The following is a 19,404-nucleotide window of genomic DNA, read 5'->3' as shown; positions in this document are numbered from 1 at the left end:
GTCTCAAATGCGGTAAGCTTTATTTCCTTACTAAAATTTCTAAAAAAATTGAGAGAGATGTCTACAGCAATGAAATTAATTCAGTACTATATTTTACACAATTCTACAGACCAATCTTTATATTTCAAATTTTGTGTAAGAAAAAGCCCTTGAAAATCTAAGGTGGTGGCAGTCTGACATTGTGGGTGTCGATATCTCAATTTTTGTGCTGGTGAAAAGTCTTGCATGGATTAACTTTATTCTGCCAACACAGCGTTGAAATAGAAAATAACAATAGTCAGCTCCAATCCTTCCACCAGAACCACAGAGCTGACCCAGGAAGACTCTCTGGGATTAGGTTCCAACAATGACCTGGGTGAACCTGAAGGAAGGAGCAGCTCACATGTGAGGAGAGGCTGAGAACTGGGACTGTTCAGCCTGGAGACAAGAAGGCTCAGGGGCATCTCATCAATATATGTAAATACTCACATCAATGTATGTAAATACATACATGTATGTAAATACCCAGAGGCGAGCACAATGAGGATGGAGCCAGACTCTTTTCAGTGGTGTCCAGTGACAGAACCAGAGGCAATGAGCACAAACTGAAACACAAGAGATTCCCTCTGAACATCAGGAAACATGTTTTTACTGTGATCAAGCACTGGCACAGGTTGCCCAGAGACGATGTGGAGTCTCCATCCTTGGAGATATTCAAAAGCCCACTGGAGATGGTTTTGGGTGACCAGCTCCCTGTAACCCTGCTTGAGCAGGGGGGCTGGACCAGCTATCTCTAGAGATCCTTTGCTACCTCAACCATTCTGTGATTCTGTGAGTACACCTTCAATATCTACCCAAATGTAAAAAGCAAAACTGCACAAGCTCATTAAAATATAGGACAAATGACTTAGCTGGAAGCAGAAATCATGAGCTGAAAATGCACTCAAAGAGCAGTGTTTGGATCACCTTCAGTGTTCTGAAAGAATGGGCACAGGAGATCAAAGATCCAGCAGAAAGAATTTTTAATAAATCTATAAACTCCAAAGTGGAATAAAGCAAACATAGTGCCTACATTTACAAGGAGAAAAAAAAAAACAATCAGGAATATGCCAGGCCTACGAATCTGATCAAAAGTCAGCATGCTGCTGTGAATAATTATTCTTGAAAAATTCAAAGACAAAGAAGAAAACAGATTATCATCAAAGAAGATATCACATAGGTTCACCAGAGGTAGAGTGTGCCAAACTCACTTGATATCCTTCTTTGACAAGACAGCAAATTTTTCTAGATAAAGGAAATGCAGGAAGTTTACATGGACTTTTGAAACTGTGCCATATCAGTTAAGATGAAAAAGATAAGAAATGAACCAAATATGCAGATGGCAGAGATAACAGTGGGTTTTGCCAAATGGAAAGCTATCAGATCTGAGGGTGACTAATGGAGTTCCTAAAAATGAATCTTTGGACAAAGCTTTTGAATTTTTCTCAATTAACTTTATACCAAAAAAGCATGCTAATGAAATTTCCCAATTAGCATCATTGTGCAGAAAAGGACTGAAACACCATACAAAAAAACCTAGATGACATGTAGGACCACTTCCTTCCTGATTATGCATGTGTCAGCACACCACTACTGTTTAAAATATTGACCGATATCTTGCTCGCAAGGGCTCCAACAGCACAGAGAAAACAGCTGTTCACAGGTCTCAATGCTGAAGGCCTCCATGCAACAGTGACCACTGAAGAACAACACAGGAAGTGACATACTGAGGTGCAGATAAATGTAGTTGCTTGCCAGAAACCACAAATAATTAACAGGGAGAGTTTGGGGCCCCCATAAAACCCAACAAAAAAACAGTAATTAAAAAATAAATATGTTGTAGCACTAACTACCCAAATACTATTTGGCTTCTTGCTAATTCCCATCTCTGGCTCATCTGTGTGGAGGATGTTAATAATTCTCTTTGGAGCCTTCATTTTACAATAGCATGAACCCTGCTGAGCACTTCTGAAGATAATTTTTATAGGTATTTCAGGGTATGCATTATTATGAGGGTATCTCACCCAGCTCTGTACCTCAACCTCAATCAATCAACCAAATAAATTGGTATTTTCCCTGTTGTTGTTTATCTGATATTATAGTTGTACCCTAGTATATGAAAGATATGTTACTATGTCACTCAGTATACTCTTAAGTGTACACACACATGCTTGATACAATTAGGTATCAAAGAGCCTTTACTAGTGACGGAAGTCCATTCCCAAGTGCATATGCACATGCTGGGAGATCTTTTACTCCCTACGGAGCAGAACATTTTCAATCAAAACAGTAACTGCTGCATGAACTAAAGAACTGTGCACTTTTACTGAAGAAGGAAATGCAGAGGGCAGGCATTACATCTGTGAAATAAATTTTCACCATGGATATATGGTATTAAAGGAAAAGATTTAACATAGCAGCAATATAAATAACAGATTTTATTGCTAGGATTCAAGTTTGGTTGTGGATAAACACAAAACTTTGCGGTACAGACCAAAGACATCTGCATACAGGTCGTACGTACCCAGCTGAGAAAACCACTCCTTATGTAGGGAGCTTTTTGCATCCTGGTAAAATCATAAGCCTTATTACTACTACAATAACTAATAATGTTAAAGACAGTGTTTCTCTATGCCTGCTTTCTCTGCACACTTGTAAAAATAGTTGTGCCCTCTCTGAAGATGCAATTACGTTTATCCACTGCAAACTGATCTGATTCTGTTACTGAACTGCAACAGCAGATATATTTAGCCACTGTTTTAGATAAGGCCAAGTTTATACTGTAGCTCCATTATCTAACAAGACATGCAATAGAATTTTTAAAGTTTCATTCAAATCCTGTAAATAATGCAAACACTAGAAAGATAGAAACACAGAATAGTTTGGGTTGGAAAAGACGTTCAAAGCTCATCCAGTCCAACCCCCTGCAATGAGCAGGGACATCTTCAACTAGATCAGGTTGCTCAGAGCCCCGTCCAGCCTGGCCTGGGATGTCTCCAGGGATGGGGCATCTACCACCTCTCTGGGCAACCTCTGCCAGTGTTTCACCACCCTCATTGTAAAAGATTTCTTCCTCATGTCTGGTCTGAAACTCCCCTCTTCTAGTTGAAAGCCATTATCCATTGTCCTGTCATAACACACCCTTCTAAAAAGTCTGTCCCCATCCTTCTTAGAGGCTTCTTTTAAGTACTGAAAAGCTGCAATAAGGTCTCTGTGGAGCCTTCTCTTCTTCAGGCTAAACAACCCCAACTCTCTCAGCCTGTCCTCACAGCAGAGCTGTTCCACAGAATCACAGGATGTTTGGGATTGGAAGGGACCTTGAAAGATGATCTAGTGCAATCCCTCTGCTGGAGCAGGAACACCTAGATGAGGTTACACAGGAAGGTGTCCAGGTGGGTTTTGAATGTCTCCAGAGGAGACTCCGCAACCCCCTGGGCAGCCTGTTCCAGCCTGTTCCCTCACATGTAAGCGGAACCTCCTGTGTTCCAGTTTGTACCCAGTGCCCCTTGTCTTATCGTTGGTTGTCACTGAGAAGAGCCTGGCTACATCCTCGTGACACCTCTCTGATCATGAAGACAAGGTAGTTTCAGCACTTACTACACAGATGACTGCGTGCTGAGATCTACCTTTCACGTGAATTATACTGATTTAGAAGCAGGATTTATTAGCTACACATCGCGTTTTCTGCCTTTGCCCCTGATCCCACAGCTCGGCGGTCGGTGCACAGAGGTGTGAAGCTTCACAGCCGCCCTGCCCCAGCAGCTATGAGGACGTGCCGCTGGCAGACACCCCGGCGGCCGTACCCCCCTCCTCAGCCCCGGCGGGCTGCCCAAGGCCGGGTCTGACGAACACCCGCCGACACGGGCCTCCCGCCCCACCGTGCTCCTTTCTCACCGACCTCGCAACGTCGGCAGCCCGAACCGCGGAGGCAGGCCAGCCCCCCCGCGCAGCCCAGGCGGGCCGCCGCACAAAGGATCCCGCCTTCCCGGCCGACCCTTCCCCGGCCCGGCTCCCTCTCCCGCCAACGCTCCCGCCCTCGGCCTGCGCGGAGGGGCGCGGCGCGACACCGGTGCCCAGGCTGCTCCGGAGCGTGGGACACCCCGCGCCGTCCCGCCGAGCGCCGCCCCGACCTGCCGGGCCCGCCGGCTCCCGCCCTCCCCCGCCAGCTGCCCGCGGCCCCTGGCCGGGCCCCGAGCCCGCCTCACGCCCCACGCCCCACGGGCACCTCGGGCCGCCGGGCGCACACCGCCCCCGGGGACTGCGGCGCAACGCCCCGGAGAGGGGCGGAGAGACACGGGCCCAACCCGCCCCAGGTGGCCCCCGCGCCCACCTCAAACACCACTTCTTCGTCAAACTCCGGTGTCATCCTTCTCCGCCATGCCACCCCCTGCGGGCACTCTGGGAAACGGAGTCCGCCGCGCCGCCGGCGGCGCCTCCCCGCCCGGCCCTGCCTCGCGCGGCGGGGAACTACAGCCCCCAGAAGGCGCAGCGAGCGCCCGCTTCCGGGCGCCCTGTGGGCGGTGCCGATTGGTGGGCGGGCCGGGGGCGGGGCCAAGCCGAGGCGGGACGCGGGCCCGGCAGGGGGCGCCGCTGTGCGGTGGTGGCGGGCGCTGCCGGCGCTCACTCCGCCGCCAGCCGCGGGGCGTTATGCGGCGACGGGCGGGGGGTGCTGCGGCTGCGGCGGCTGGGTGGCGGCGCGGGGGAACAATGGGCTCCTTCTCCGCGGCCCTTAGAGGGGCCGTGGCGTAAGGGACGAGGGGGAGGACGGCGCGGCGCGTGGGGAGCACCATGAGCTCCGCCGGTGAGTGCCCGGGGAAAGTTTGGGGAGCGTTGGGTCCCTTCCGCCCGCCCGGCGGGGAGCCCGCATGTCCCCGCGGACAGGGAGCGTCGCCTCACCCTGTGGCGGCTGGCGAGGCCCGGCGCCGCGGGGAGGGAATGAGGGAGGTGCGGTGCCGGCGCGGGACGGGACGGGACGGGAGCCGGAGCCGCCGCTGCGCTCCTCGTCCCGGCGGCGCCGGACAGTTGCGCCCCGTTGTCCCCCAGCGCCGCGGTGGGGCCGGGCGCCTCGTTCCCCACTCGCCCCGGGCGGTCAACCCCTTCCCCGGGGTCCGCTATGGGCGCTCCGCTCTCCTTCAGGCTGTGCGGGCACGTCCCTGCCTCGGTGCTGCCCGGAGCTGAGCCGGAGTCTCCGGTCATCTCTCGGCGTGCGGCTCTCGCCGCCCTCGCCTGTGCGGGGCTTCGTGTCCGGCGGCGGAGCCGCTCGCTCGGCGCGGGGCTGAGCTGGCGGCGGGTGAAACCTGCCGAGAGCCCCCGCCGGGGACCCGGTTTTCTTTCCGGAGAGCCAAGAGCGGTACTTGAGTTACTGATCCGTCCGACTTGGCGGAGCTGCGAAAGTTTATCAGAGCTGAGGCTTTGCCTCCAGGGTACCTGCCCTGATCTAGCCCGGACAAGCTGGAGCCCTCCCGCAGGGGCAGGGACACGGAGAAGCCTTCACTTCTGGCCTTTCCAGCGGCTGGCTTGAACTGCCCTACTTCAGTGCTTTCCTTTACCTTTCCTCCCCCTTTTCTTTAACCGCTGCCAGTTTTATGGCTAAAAGAGCTCCGAGGCAAATTCTTGGCTTAAAACAAGAGCTCCCCATGTTTAAGGGAGTTGCTCATAATTTTTGTTTGTTTGGCTACACGGTGTGTGCTGTGCTGTTAGTACACCCGTCTGTTAGATTAGTGGATTCCTTTCTTAGTCTGCTTGAAGATGAGGATAGGAGTCGTTTCTGCGTTGAAAAGATGTCATGTGTAAGTTTTGGTGTATTGGATGGAAACACAACTAATTACAGTGTAAACCTGAAGCAGCAAAGTGTTTCCTGTAAGGATTTTGGGAGGTGGGGTGTGTTCTAAAGAAAAAGCAATACACGGACATCAAGCAAAAACATCAACTTAACTCTCAGTGTTTTCCTCTCAAATATATCAAATTGTTAGCAAGTCCAGCATTAATTAGCTGGGCTCTCTTAGTTAAGCAGAATTTACTGGAAAATAAAAAGCTATTTAATTTATCTTTCTGTTCTATTTAATATATTTCCACTTTTAATATGTGTGACAGGACTGGTTGCATTTAAATCTGGAAGAACAAGTAATAAAGCGGGATATCGTATCTACTTAACAGCTGCATTATGTGGTACAATTCACTCCTGCTCTTTTAAGAGTTAAACAGCTGTGCAAATAAATGATACATGTTAGGGGGTGCTCAAGAGCTTAGAGCTGGGCTGTTAAAATAAAATTCAATATGGTACTAAGTTTCAGAAAGTTAGGCAGAATTTTAGTGCTAAATGGTGATTTCAGGACTTCTAGATCTGATGTTGTGTGACCAAGTCTTGTTTTAGTTTATGTGGTGGTGGTTGCAGTGAAGGTGAGGAGGAAGGTTCTGGTGAGCAAAGTCGCTTAGAAGGCAAAAGAGAAAGGGATGCTGCGGAATACCAGTAAGAAGAAAGTGTGACAATTTCATGGAAAATGTGAATTTTAGCTAAGGCATAGAGAGAGACTTGGTGGGCAGGAAGAGGGAAACTGAGGGGTATGTGAAAGATATTGAAGAGAGGATGAATAATGTATTCTTTGTGATGGATTATGTGAGGATAAGAAAAATATATGGGGAACAGGTGAAACAGGATCAGATATTCATGATCCTGCTGACAGTATCATGACAGTTTTTGACATTTCAGTTAAGGAGCTCACAGGGTATGAGGAGACTGAGGACTGCCAGAAGATGGTTCTGAAGGTTTAACATCCATCATTTCATATTGCTGCAAAATTTAGCTCCTGAAATATATAGGCAAGCTTTATAAAGCTATTGCTCAAGTAAAAATGTACAAACACATATATTTTGATTTCAGTCCTGTGACCCATAATACCTATTTCCTACACTGAAATTTAGGTTGTGAATTCAATTATTACTCTGGTTTGTACTATGTAAGCTGGCTTTCTGACAACTGATTGGTAATACAGTGTTTCAATAACAACATTATCCTGTATGAAGGCTTCAGATGGAACTTAAAGTGCCTAGAAATCCTTCTGCTCTTCCTTCAGTTTAACTTGAAGGGCTTGAGTGTCTCTCTTATGTCTTCTTTTAATGTACTTTGAGAACAAAGCAACCTGGTACAGCATCATCAGTATTGATTTAATATTTTTAAGTAGGATTTGCAGATAAGAGTGACTTCACCTTGATATGCAGGGCTCAAGACAGCTTCTGTCTATGGACAGAACTTGTGAAAGGTCCAGCATTGATAACCCAGCCTTAACTCCACTCCAGCTTGCCTTTTGCCTTTCTAAATAATGCAGTGCGTTTTCAGTTTATTGCTCTGTTTGTTGTGATTAACCTGTATGTTGTTTTCAACCTTCATACAGCTATTCTTCTCTCATTGCTTTATCATGTACTGCAGATTTCTTCAATACGATGCTGATGAATGTGCATTTACTCATTTTCTGCCTGGAACAATCGTGCTGTCTTCAACTATGTGCTTTGCCTTTAAAAGGGAAAAACAAAACCTCAGAGTTACGACTTTGACATTTATTGTTTATTGCTGAAGGGACAGTCCTTATTTGTGAATCTATACAGCTTATTTAATGTGGGCAAAATGTGTAGCTCAGATTTGAAATCTGATTTGACAACAGCAATGAGAAATATGTAGTGTATTTTTATGTCAAAAATGTCATTCAAAGGGAAAAAAATCACAGAGGAACAGAATAAACAAAATCAACATGACTTTTCCAATCAAACTTCATTGCTTTCAAGGATTGAAGAAATGAGGCCTACAGGGTTTAATGTCCCTTTAACCCTCTAGTATGTCAAGTCTCATTAGAGTCGCTCAGCTCTGTCTCCACATGCGATCTTAAAAGGTTGTTTATTCATCTCTTGTCCTTACTCTAAAGTTATCCTCAGCTTTCCTGTTTTATTTCAACAAGTCATTGGACAACCTAGGATTTTGAAATTAATGTTTTCCTTTTGCTGTTTATTTGGGATGTTTTCTAAAACTGTAGTGGCTTGGAAACCATCATTTTCCCTTGTATTTAAAAACTACATGTGTTATCTTCCGGGATGTCATGACTCATTCCTTTTTTGTTTTCTTTTAAGCATTGTGGCACCTGAGAAAATCAGAACTTCTACATAATGAGAAAATAAATACACGTGTGCAGGAAATAAATTAATGATCTCAGAATACTTTTCTGAGGTATTTACCTAATGAAACTTTCTGTAACTGAAAGTGAAGTAATGGAACTGAAAAGCCTTGTTGTGTGTCATTAAAACTTAAGTTGCTGGAGAACAGGAGTTTTAAAATACTTCATCTGTTTCTCTGTGTGGTATGTTAACTACCATCGCAATAATCTCTGAGTGTATCCCAAACATACAGCAATAATTATCTCTCTCCCTACACGATTTTTAAAAGCCAGATTGGTTTTCTTGTTTTGTGTCTGTGAGTTGTAGTGTCCAATGCCAAAAGTAGTCCCAGGAACAGTAAATTGGCTATTGGAGCGAGCTGCTGCTTCATGTGAGAAAGAGCACATTGATCTCTTCGTAGATACCTTCTGGGCATCATATTATTTTCAAATATAGGCTACAGGTGTGATTTCCTTACTTGGGGAATACAGTATGCATATGTAAACAAGGTGCCATGAGAAAGCCAGTATGTACATTTACAGTGGGCCAACTGCTAACCAGTAAACTGTTTGAAGCGCTTTTCTTAGTACAGGCGAAATAGATTTCACCTTGTAGGTGAAAAGGAATAAACTACCCCTTATACTGTGCGGTAAGATAACAGTATACATATGGCCAGCTTCTACAGAGTAGCTGATTCATTAAATTCACAACTTGGCTTACCCTGTAGTAACTTGATTGTGTACCTGTATCTTAAATTTAGGTCCAGCTGCTTTCAATCTTACGTTTCAAAAGGAAAATTGCTTTAGGGTGGTTGTAGGATCCTGCCAAAGGGACGACTCTTGGGTGGCAAGAGATAGTCCCATACGGGACCCTGAATACCAGGAGAGAGGACTCTGTTCATGTGGAGCATTGCAAGAAAAGGAATATCAAGTTATGTTTGCATGACTGTGTCCAGAACCAGTTGTCCCTGTTTCTTGGACAGATGCAGGTGATCAGAACTTGTTCTTTTGCTGTTCCCTGGTGCAGAAGTTGTTAAGATAATCTCAAAAGTATGGGCATAAGTATAACCTGGGAAAATGTTCCTTTAGCAATAGTAGGGTTTATTGCAGAAGAAGTAGTGCTATTTGATTTTTTTTTTTTTCCCCTCAGTTAACTTCATATATCTATTTTCTTCCTGTTCTGTGCTAAGCAGGAAAGAGGTAAAAATTTGAGGAGAAGATTTAAAGTTGTTTAATAATAGTGCTTAAGAATGTGCTGTCTTATTTGCTTTCCTGCTCATTCATGATAATGCATAGGGGAGGACATGAACATTTTTAAGTGAGGTCCTCAGTCACCAAATTTTGCCATATGAAGAACAGAAATGGACACTTTGAGGACAAAACATTGGGAAGTTGCTCCAGGGTGTTCTCATCCTCCTCTAAAACAACTTGAAGGTAGGACAGGAATGCTCTCTAGTCTAGGAGGAATAATGAGTGTTAGTCTCAGAGGAGCTCAGCAGGATGAGAATGGGTGGGTGTTGCTTTTTCCTGGAGGAGATAATTCACCAGAGGGACAAATACCTGTTCTCTGTGCTGTGACCTGGAGTCAAACAAAGAGCATATGCATGGACCGTATAGGTGGTGCTAATGGCTATTTACTGTTAGAAAAATAATGCCATTTTTCGTATACCTTTTTAAAGGGTGTTTGGTACATTGATATTTTTGATCGTTTCTTTTTTTCTTCCGCACTAAACATGGTGTTGGCTGCTCCTAGATGAGCAGCAGGCTTCCTGTTGGTGTTGGCAGCTTTGTTAGTCACTTTATTTATGGATTTCTTCCTTTACCTAGTCAAGCAAGTCAGAGAGTATATCTGGCTGCTTCTCTGACTTCTAATCATTGAATCTGTTTATGCAAATAAAACTTTGTGTTTCTGCTATTACATTTGGTTTTATTACTGGTAACCAATAATGCTAGTCTGGATGCAGGGATCATCTCTGAGAAATGGGGTGAGATTGTAGGAGGGAGCGGAGGAAACCATAGTGATTCTCTATTCTACTCTCCTGAGTAAGACAAGCCAAAGAATCCCAGGTCCAGTCCACAATTTCCTCTGAAACCTCTACACATCTCAGAAAGTGAGTTTAGGTTGACTGTTAATTGATAGTGGCTCCACCACATGTTCCTGAAGTTAATCACCCTTTGGGTTTAGTAACAATTTTAAAGCTTTGTTTCTAGTTTGAACTTATCAACCTTCAGTGGTCAGCTATGGAATCTCATGGTGTTATTTTTTTCCCCCTGATTACAGAGCCATCTGTTATCAAAAATCTTTCACATGTGCAGAAGTATATATACTATTGCCATCTCACTTCTTAAATTCTTGGTTAAATTAAGCAGGATGAGCTTTCTTGGGGTTTGATGCATGATTTTTAGACCTTCTGTAGTTTTTGCATTCCTCCCAAGTTTTCATCAGAGAATGCCAGAAGATGACTGTCACAAAGGCACCCCAGAAGTCAATTCAGGCAGGCAACAAGCTCCAGACAGCCTTTATTCTAGCCAGAACTGTTTAGCAAAGACACCAACTAGAAACAGGGTTTATCCAAAATTGTTCAGCACTCCAGTGACATTATAAAACACATATTTGGATACCAGTTGAGGGTATTATTACTGTACACAGAAGAATAATGAAGATTTACAGCATGCACTCACATGCAAAAGCAAGAGGCCCTTTTTCACTCAAGGGTACTCAGAAGAAAATAATTGCTTGCCTGATGTGGGCAAGGGCTCACTCAAGGATATATCCAGAAGAAAATCACTCACCAAAGAGAAGGTGAGGGCACGCAGTCCCAGGAAGTCTTCTTAGATGGTGTCACACACGTTCTCAGACCCACTGCTCTGAGACCACTATAAAGGGGTCTTTGGTGGGAGCCACATTTTATGGCCTGGTTGGATCTGCCTGTGGTCATTACAAGCATAGGCTGGAAGCTTCTCAGGTTCTCTAGGCCTGGGCACCTCCTTGGCTGAGGACCCTGTCTGTTGACTGAAGGTTCCACCCTTCCTGCTCCCCAGCCTGGTGAACATGAGGAGTCACTGTGCCCTGGGGTTGGTCGTTGTGGGCCAACCCACGTGTGGGGCACAAAAGGTGCTAAAGAAACATCAACTGCCCTACTGAAAGCTCCAAACCTCATCTCAGGGTGGGGGCGTGCACAACTACCCCAATGACATAGCATGTCACTAGCAGTCTGGCAAGTGCTGTGTACAGAAATGTTTTCAGCTCCCTTCATCTTTTAATACTTATCTCCTTGAAATTTGGAGGATGATTTACAGTTTAGCTGCAGACCTGCATGGACCTCATGCAAAATAACTACAACGATTTCCACATTCTTTTCAAGCATAACCAACCATCCCTTTTCTCAGGTGAGCAGTTCCATATTTGCGCCAGGAAAAAGCCTGTCGTCCAAATAACTTGCCACTCCATGCATTTGGTCTGTAACATTTCCTTGATTATATTTATTGTTTTTCATCAAAGAGGCTTGCTTATGCTTATAATTTAACAAAAAGTCATTCTCATATGACTCCCAGTCATTCCTTACACCTTTATATATAACAGTTGCCTCCTACTTAGTTTTCTTTCTATTCAGAATGGGAAATTGTCCCTTTTAAAGCACTATGTTATGTAGAACTGTTTTTTAACCACACATGGTGAATTGAATTAGTTTATAATCAACCGAACTTCAATTCTCTATTTCTAATAAAAATCTAATATACTTTTACCCTTGCCTAGCTGCCATATTTTTTTTTCTAAGAAGCTAATCACTTGTATTTTTCAGAAACTTAAAGATATTTTGTTGAGGAAAATGACTGGTATGCATTCCCTTCCTGCAGTCTTTCCTCTCACGTCATACTTCTGTTTGAAAGGGCTCTTCATCGCATTCCTTTCTGATTGAGCTGTTGACTCCAGATCTGTATTGATACCGAGACTGTAAAGTGCCTGTTAATACATTGACCCATATCTACTCTAGATGAAATGAGCCATCACTTTAAAGCAGATAGTGGTGTCTTTATTATACCACACAACTCGCCTGTTTCTTTTGTCTGTCCCAATGCTTTGTAACATTGAAGTAATCTGAAAAATTCTAGTAGGCTTCAGAAATGGTATTGAATTGCACTTATTATCAGAAGTGACTTTTTCTCACTCTGTTCATTATTCAGGTTTCCACTACTGGCATATAAACATCTGGTTTGTTTTCTTTGCATCCCCTTACATTTTCATGTTTTAGTTTTGAATCCTATATTCAGGTAATGGTACCATGTCATACTTTCTGAGTGTCCCCTCTAATGAATACTAATTGAAAGTTCTGCAGACTAATCTAGTTTGATTGCTATCCAAAATGTTAGGCAGTTCTGCTACAGAAACTGGCAAGGACTTAAATTTGGAGAGTGGGACAAATAATCCATGTGATATCACTTACCGAGGCAGTGTTTAATCTCCTGTATCATCTGCAATCTGTTTCTCTCATTTGGACCTCAGGAAGGATTCCTGCTGCCTCTCTCCTGTTTTCAGGGAGCTTTAATAACTTAACAAGTATTACTGAACATGGCCCAAGACTAGTACTGTGTTGAGTTCTGTGAAAAACTGGGCATCCCATCCTTCTTTTTACTGCAGAAAACAGGCTTCTTTATCGCCATCACTTCGTTCTCCAACTGAATAGGCAGTTGCTGTGTCTGAAAGCGAGTGTACAACTCCCTTTGCTGTTCAGCATCAGTAGTTGCCCATCCAAAAATTTTTATTTTTATTTTTTTCTAGCAAACTATTGACTCTTCACTCTGTGGGAAACTTCTGGCTTTTGGACAGGGATCAGAAGGTGGTTCATTCTTTGCAGTAGCTGGTAGTTGGGTCACTCTTGGCTGTCATTGGTGCCTATAGGGAGCTGTACCTTTGGAAAGAAATTCTGTGTTCCCTCTTGCAAAATGTCTCAAAACTTATCTCTTGCCATCAGGTTCACCTCTTTGCTAGTGTAATTGCAGCAAGGGCAGCTGTTCTAAATGGAAGTGGAGTCAGTCTGGATACCACTTAATGATTCATGTCCTAGAAAAACATGGTTTTCCTGTTTCTATAGTAGAGACATTGTTTCTGATTGTCTGCTTAAAGCAGTGGCTTGGTGTTTGGGAAATGCTACCAACTGAGGGCATCTGCTCCCCCGCCATCCCCCCACCCCTTATTTTTTTTTATAACCATCTACATCTCTTCCAAACAAACAAAAAATCCAAACCATGAAAAAAAAAAAAAAGCCTGGAACTTTATTCTCATATTTCTAGGCTACAGATTAAGATATAGTTGTACCATCTCTAATAATGGTGATAAAAAACAACCAAATACCAGACCCACGGTTCAAAGGGAATTAAAAAAATCAATGTCTTACTCAATCTCTTCACATGTGAAACATTATTTGGCATATTTTCTTGAGAGTTTTATTTAATGTGTATGACTTCCTGAAAGCATGCCAGAATGTTGTTCAAAACAAAGGTAATAAATACATTTAAAAGTACATTAAAAAAAAAAGAAAATTGTTTACATTATAAGACAGTTTTTGTATGTCAAAAATCAGTCAAAGCACTTAGAAATCTGAAATTATTCCAGTAAAAGGAACTAAATTGGTCATAAATTATCTCCAGCAATATTAAAATGCTTTTAAAAACTCCAAACAAAACAAAACCAAAACAAACAAACAAATTAAAAACCCACTCAAACCCACAACACCATCAAAGCTCTGTAATCTCCTGGTTCCTCATGTTCTCCTTTTCCTGCCAGCTACTACCCCCAGGGTTTATCATCTTGTGGTGTCAAGTGGGTCATAGGTCATGGCTGTGGTGACTGTTTCTAGGTCAGACAATAACATATTGGGAAGAGTAATTTTGTGAGATGCACAGGAAGAGTATTTACTTTTCCAGTAGGAGGGTACCGATTTGCTAAAAGTTACCGTGTTAACTTCACACCGCAGACTCGTTTCACTGAACTGACAGTAGTGACACGCCGGTTTTACAAGCGGTACGGTAATCTGTCTCAGTATTGTTTGAAAAGAAGAGGAAGGGAAGGGGGAATTTTAGATAACACATTTGCAGAGGTGGCAGGGGAAGGAACTTGACTGTCTTGGTAGTTACTCTAGCTGTTCTGTTATCTTTGTGGCTTATTATACGTGAGAGAGCATAGTTGCATCATTTTAAAAAGGTATTACAGTAGTTCAAACTGCAAAACCAGGCTAATCTCCTCTGGTTTTATTAGCATCATATTTTAGCATCTGAGCAAGGACACAGAGTTCCATAAAGTTAAGCTGGTTTTTAATGAACCAGTTACCCTTTCAGACTTTCCCTACCACTCCCTGATTGTGCCTGTTAAAAAGAAGGAAGGCAACTAGTGGTGGTAGGGAAGGGAGGCATGCTTTTAGGAGGAAAATGTATACACACACACATCAAGATCCTGTAGATCATGTGATTTAAATGTTACAAAACTCTTAATAATACTGTGGTGCAGGTGAAGTTGTTCTGTGGGCTGATGGTGACTAAAGTCTTTGCTTTCAATCCTTCCTAGAAATTAAGAAGCCACCGGTGGCACCAAAGCCAAAATTTGTGGTGGGACACAAGGCGACGCCTCCACCTGTTGCACCGAAGCCTGATGTTGTACTTTCTGGTGTTATACAAGCAGCAAAGAAACCCAAACCAGCAATTGCACCAAAACCAAAGGTTCTCAAGAGCTCGTCTGTTCCAGAAGTTAAACCTCCATCGTCTACAAGAAAAAGCACAAAAAGCTTTGAGGAGCACAGGGAAGATTCTTCTCAAACTCTAGACCACTTGAACTATAAAAATGAAGCCTCAGAAGGGAGTGTTGGTAACACAGCCTATATTCTACCAATGTCTTCTTGCAAATTTGAATGCCTTCATAAGCTTGGAAATGGGGAGAACACCTGTAAAACTCAAATCATTTTTGAGCACTTTGAAAACTTGGAGAACATCAAAGTCAGTGAAAAAAATGCACTGGGGGATAGTCACAGTGAAAAACTGGCAAATAGAAATCAGGTGGTTCTGAAAGCCAGCATTTTGGAAGAGAAACTTAAGGACGTTCTGACTCATAGTGTGTTTCCTAACAGCAGTCCTGTGAGGCACAGGTATGCAGACAAACTTGACAAAGGGGATGGCAGCAGTTCCAAGAACAATGTTAAAATAGAGTTTATGGAATTTGTGCAGTCTTCAATATCTTCTGAGGTAGCTAAAGGGAAGCAACAAAATAGCGAGGGTAAACTCACTGCTGGTGCGTTTCAGATATCTGAAATTTGCTCTAGTTTGACTGAAAATAACCACAGTTGCTCTTGCCCATTGGACCAGGAAATCCTGGAAAACGAAAATTTAAATAGCAGTAGTATGATGTCAGGTGAACTGGGCATGAAAGCAGATGCTGATAAAGCTTCCTCTGAAACATCTTCAGTCCTGAGCTCAAAAGTGCTTCCTGTCCCCAAACCAAGAAAGCCTCGTGCTGCATGTCTAGTCCGTCAGGATGGCATAGACACCACGGGAGAAGGAACAAAGGAACCATCTAATTCAGAGAAAGATTCCTTTGGGCTTGCAGAACAAAGCTTTAAAAAGCCAGCAAAAATTAATATCCTTGTTCAAAGTGTTTGCTATAACAATAATACAGAAGTGCTTCATCCTGGAAAATGTGAGATAACTCAAAGCAATGCAGACAAAATGCATCAGGTCAAGGAACCTGCTATGGAAGAGTCAACTTCGCAAAATCTTTTGCCTCAGTTGTCACATAAAACTTCTGATCTGGTAGAAAGTGTCGAATGTTCTTTAAATGCAGACCATAACTTAGTTAACTCCATGGATGAGATGACGGATGATACTAGTACGCTAGATGCTGCGGACAAAAGGACTAACTTTGTCAGGTGTGATGCTTTGTCTATGAGTTTGCCAAAGCAACTCAAGTTAACTAGCAGTCAGCTCTCATCTGCTTCCAATAGCCTCCATGTTTCCCCACAAAAATTGGAAGATAAAGAAGTTAAAGTAAAGGATGAAAGTTCCCCGAAAATAGTTCCTAAGAAACCACAGAGACACAGCCTTCCAGCTGCTGGCCTGCTGAAAAAAGCTGCATCAGCAGAGCTTGTGGAGAAAAGTTCTTACACCTCCAGTGAGGACAAATCGAACAGCATTCTGGAAGGATCGCACTTTACACGTCCACCTGCCAAGGAGCAAGACGCACTGTCATCTTGTGACGTACCCAAACGTTCTTCTGAGAAACCCGTCTGGAAGTTACCTCATCCTATTCTTCCATTTTCTGGTAATTCTGAATCATTAAAAACTGCTAACATTGCTACCAGCTTCAACCACTTGACTGTTGTGACAAAGCCTAGGGCCAAATCTCTCTCTTCTGTGGACATAGAAAGGACCGACAAGCCTTGCAAAGACCATCAGAAGAAAAATACCTTGAAAAAGTTTCTCAACATGAAACTGTCAGTTTGCTTAATGAAAAGTGACTTCCAAAAATTTCTGTCTAGAGGCAGCCAGTCAATGGATAGTGCTATTGCCAAACTTTCCACTGGGGACGGGTGTGGAAGTGGTAGCAACCGGAATATAGCATCTGTAGGCAGTGAAAGGAAAGCTAAATCTGCCAAGGCTCATTCTGTAGAAATAAGTAGTCCGGCATTACTAAAGAAGAGGCAGAGAAACAGAAGTCAACCTGAGATGCGAAGTAACCAAAGGCTGGAGTCTTTAGATGGGCATGTACTTTTTGGAGAGAACTTGTCACAAATGCATTTGAATTCTCTAACCAGCACTTGTGCTCCAGAGTATGAGAACGTGCGTCACTATGAGGAAATACCTGAGTATGAGAACTTGCCTTTTGCATTGGCTGCTGGGAGAAATCATCACCTGGAAGACCAGAACACTGGTTTCTATGAGGTTGAGGAGCCTTGTGAAACTACAAGCAGGCGTTTGAGACTTGGCAGGTAAAATAAAAAGGGAACTTAAGTCCATTGTAGCTCTGGTTTGTAAACATGTTTAGGTGATGACTTGAAAGGCTGTGCCCCTTTCAGTAAATGTCAGCAGGACAGTTGTTGCTGCTTATCTTTATATGGTTTTGCTGTTCTGAAAATGGCTTGCACTTGGTAAACAGCCAAGAGGAAAAATAAGCTAGTTATTCCTTGCATATGATAAACATTTGTGAACCTAAGATATGTGATTTTACACATTTAAAGCAAACCAGATACAGTCGTGTATTTGTAACCGGTAATACTTAAAGGGGGAGGAACGAACCTTATTACAGTCTCAGGATGAACCTGAATAAGCATCCATAGAGTGCAAGTGCATAATTGCTAGGTTTGTAAGGGGAATTAATATCTTTTTAGATCAGCTAACAGAGCCGGTAAAAGCGGACAAGCTTTTAGGTATGCAAATTCTTTGTTGGATCTTGACAGCTTTTTAGGTATAAGAAAAGATACTGCCTGTCCCTGAATTAGAGTCTTCTCTGTCTCCCTGGGCTCCCACGAAGGGCCGTGCTAGCACACAAGTTCTGCATGACTCACACAAAATGTTCCTGAGAGGCTTTGGTGACTCTGCAGGTTGCTGCTGTTTCATTGTCTCGGGAGGTAGTGAAGGCAGATAATACCAGCAGGTTCAAAAAAGGGGTTGGACCAATTCACAGATAAATCCAAAGAGATACATAAGGGAATAGGCAAGAACAGCTATTTTAATATCTGTAATACTCTGATTATGGATGCTGGGAAGAGGAACGGGCCACAGAGAGTGGCCAGGCTGGTATGTTCTCCCTAAATAGCGTTGCTTACCGTGTCTCTTAGCGTGTGGGAAGTGGTGAAGCATTGTTTTGACCCAGTACAGTATTATTTAACTTCCTAACTTCAGCTGATCAGTTGGTCTTACAGATCGTCAAGATTTTTCTCAAATAAGCAATAAGGATTTGAATGAAATAGGGAGCCTCTATACTTCATAGTCCCCAGCAAACTTCTTTACACTTTTGAATATATGCATAATGACAAGAATAAATTATATACCTTATAAACAGTCACATTTAACAACATTTTTCACTGAGAGTTACTAAGCTTCCTTTCGTTTTGTATATGTGTGTGTAGCAAACAAGAAGAAAAGAGAATCTGAGAGCTGGCCATTCTTTAGGGGACTGTGTCGTCTTTACATAGGAGGAGACAAATATTTTAAGTGGCACCCTGTATTAATAGTTATTTATACAGTTGATATGCTCAACATTGGATTGTTTGATGGAAAGCATGAAGTAGGATCTTTGGTTATGGGCTCGGTATTGGTATATATATTTGTGTGGTTGTTAAGTATTTTTCTTGCTTACAGTAGGATGCTTCTTGGTTTTGTCTTGGCATAGTTTAAGTTCCTGACTGAGTGTATGCTTTTTGTTTAAAATTAATCTTTGGGTATCTTTTGGGGGTTTTGACCACACTCACTAAAGTATTCCCTTGAACTGGTTTACCTAAGGAGGGTGACACCCAATTTAAATAAGAATATATTTTCTGTGTTTATGCAATCTGTTCTGCTTTGTGTTGTGGTTCTGGATCAGGTGAATGTATATCTTTGCTTTAGGAAAAGAAAAGGACTGTTTTGCTATATGAAGAGCAGTAGGCGTGAGACTGCAGTTGCTCCTTGAGTGAAATCCAGTAGTTTTCTTACCTGAGTGCGAGTTATTCCCTCTTCACAGAAACCTGCTCCAATACCAAGGGTGATCTAAGGGTTTAAGAAGCCTCTTGCACCCTGGCACATCTGCACTTGTAACTGCTCCCTAAGCCAGATGATCTTGACATAACTGAGTTTTTGCTGTGTTTCCTTACAAAGCACAGAAAATCCCAAGCAGAACCCTTTCTGTAAGTGTTTATTTTAAACTAAATTACATAGTCAGAAGCTACCTTAGGAAACTATTAATGTATGTGGTTACTTCAGTAGATCTCAGTGAACAAAGAAATCTGCAGGAAAAGAAGGGACATAACAGGGCAGTGGTTTCCTAACCCAGATCAGCTGCTGCTGGAGGAGCAGATTGAGGTTTTAATTTTGGCCCTGGCTTGGGAGGTGTGAGGGTCCTTACCCAGTCAGAGCCAGGCAGGCAGCTGCTTCAGTTTTCCCATCCCTTGTTATCTCCAGTCCTTTGAAGCTTCTTTATCAATCTTGTCTTGCTTTTTCTGCATAGTTCTTTAAGAGCCTTTTATAATTTCCTGGTATTACAAAACCGGTTAGAGAAACAGTG

The 19,404-nt window shown here is 43.3% G+C and overlaps 2 protein-coding genes across 9 annotated transcripts in view; one reads left to right on the top strand and one right to left on the bottom strand.

The window, feature by feature from the left end:
* Window positions 1–4,508, bottom strand: part of VEZT (vezatin, adherens junctions transmembrane protein) — a 68,437-nt gene extending 63,929 nt beyond the window's left edge. For 2 of the 8 annotated variants that reach the window (XM_065043029.1, XM_065043066.1), the window contains exon 1: window positions 4,349–4,508. In XM_065043029.1, coding sequence (XP_064899101.1) covers window positions 4,349–4,384 — 36 coding nt within the window. In that variant the 5' untranslated portion in view covers window positions 4,385–4,508. Of the gene's footprint in view, window positions 1–490; window positions 4,178–4,348 lie in introns of those variants that run through there. The other 6 variants (XM_065043010.1, XM_065043019.1, XM_065043039.1 and 3 more) reach the window with 5 other exon arrangements.
* Window positions 4,509–4,633: 125 nt separating this feature from the next.
* Window positions 4,634–19,404, top strand: part of FGD6 (FYVE, RhoGEF and PH domain containing 6) — a 72,458-nt gene continuing 57,687 nt past the window's right edge. Inside the window, exons 1-2 of the mRNA XM_065042999.1 lie at window positions 4,634–4,819; window positions 14,722–17,131. Of these exons, the coding sequence (XP_064899071.1) occupies window positions 4,807–4,819; window positions 14,722–17,131 (2,423 nt within the window). The 5' untranslated portion in view covers window positions 4,634–4,806. The remainder of the gene's footprint in view (window positions 4,820–14,721; window positions 17,132–19,404) is intronic.

The sequence above is a fragment of the Columba livia genome, chromosome 1 (assembly GCF_036013475.1).
Source record: "Columba livia isolate bColLiv1 breed racing homer chromosome 1, bColLiv1.pat.W.v2, whole genome shotgun sequence".
Taxonomy (NCBI): domain Eukaryota; kingdom Metazoa; phylum Chordata; class Aves; order Columbiformes; family Columbidae; genus Columba; species Columba livia.
This window is presented reverse-complemented; position numbering and strand designations above follow the sequence as displayed.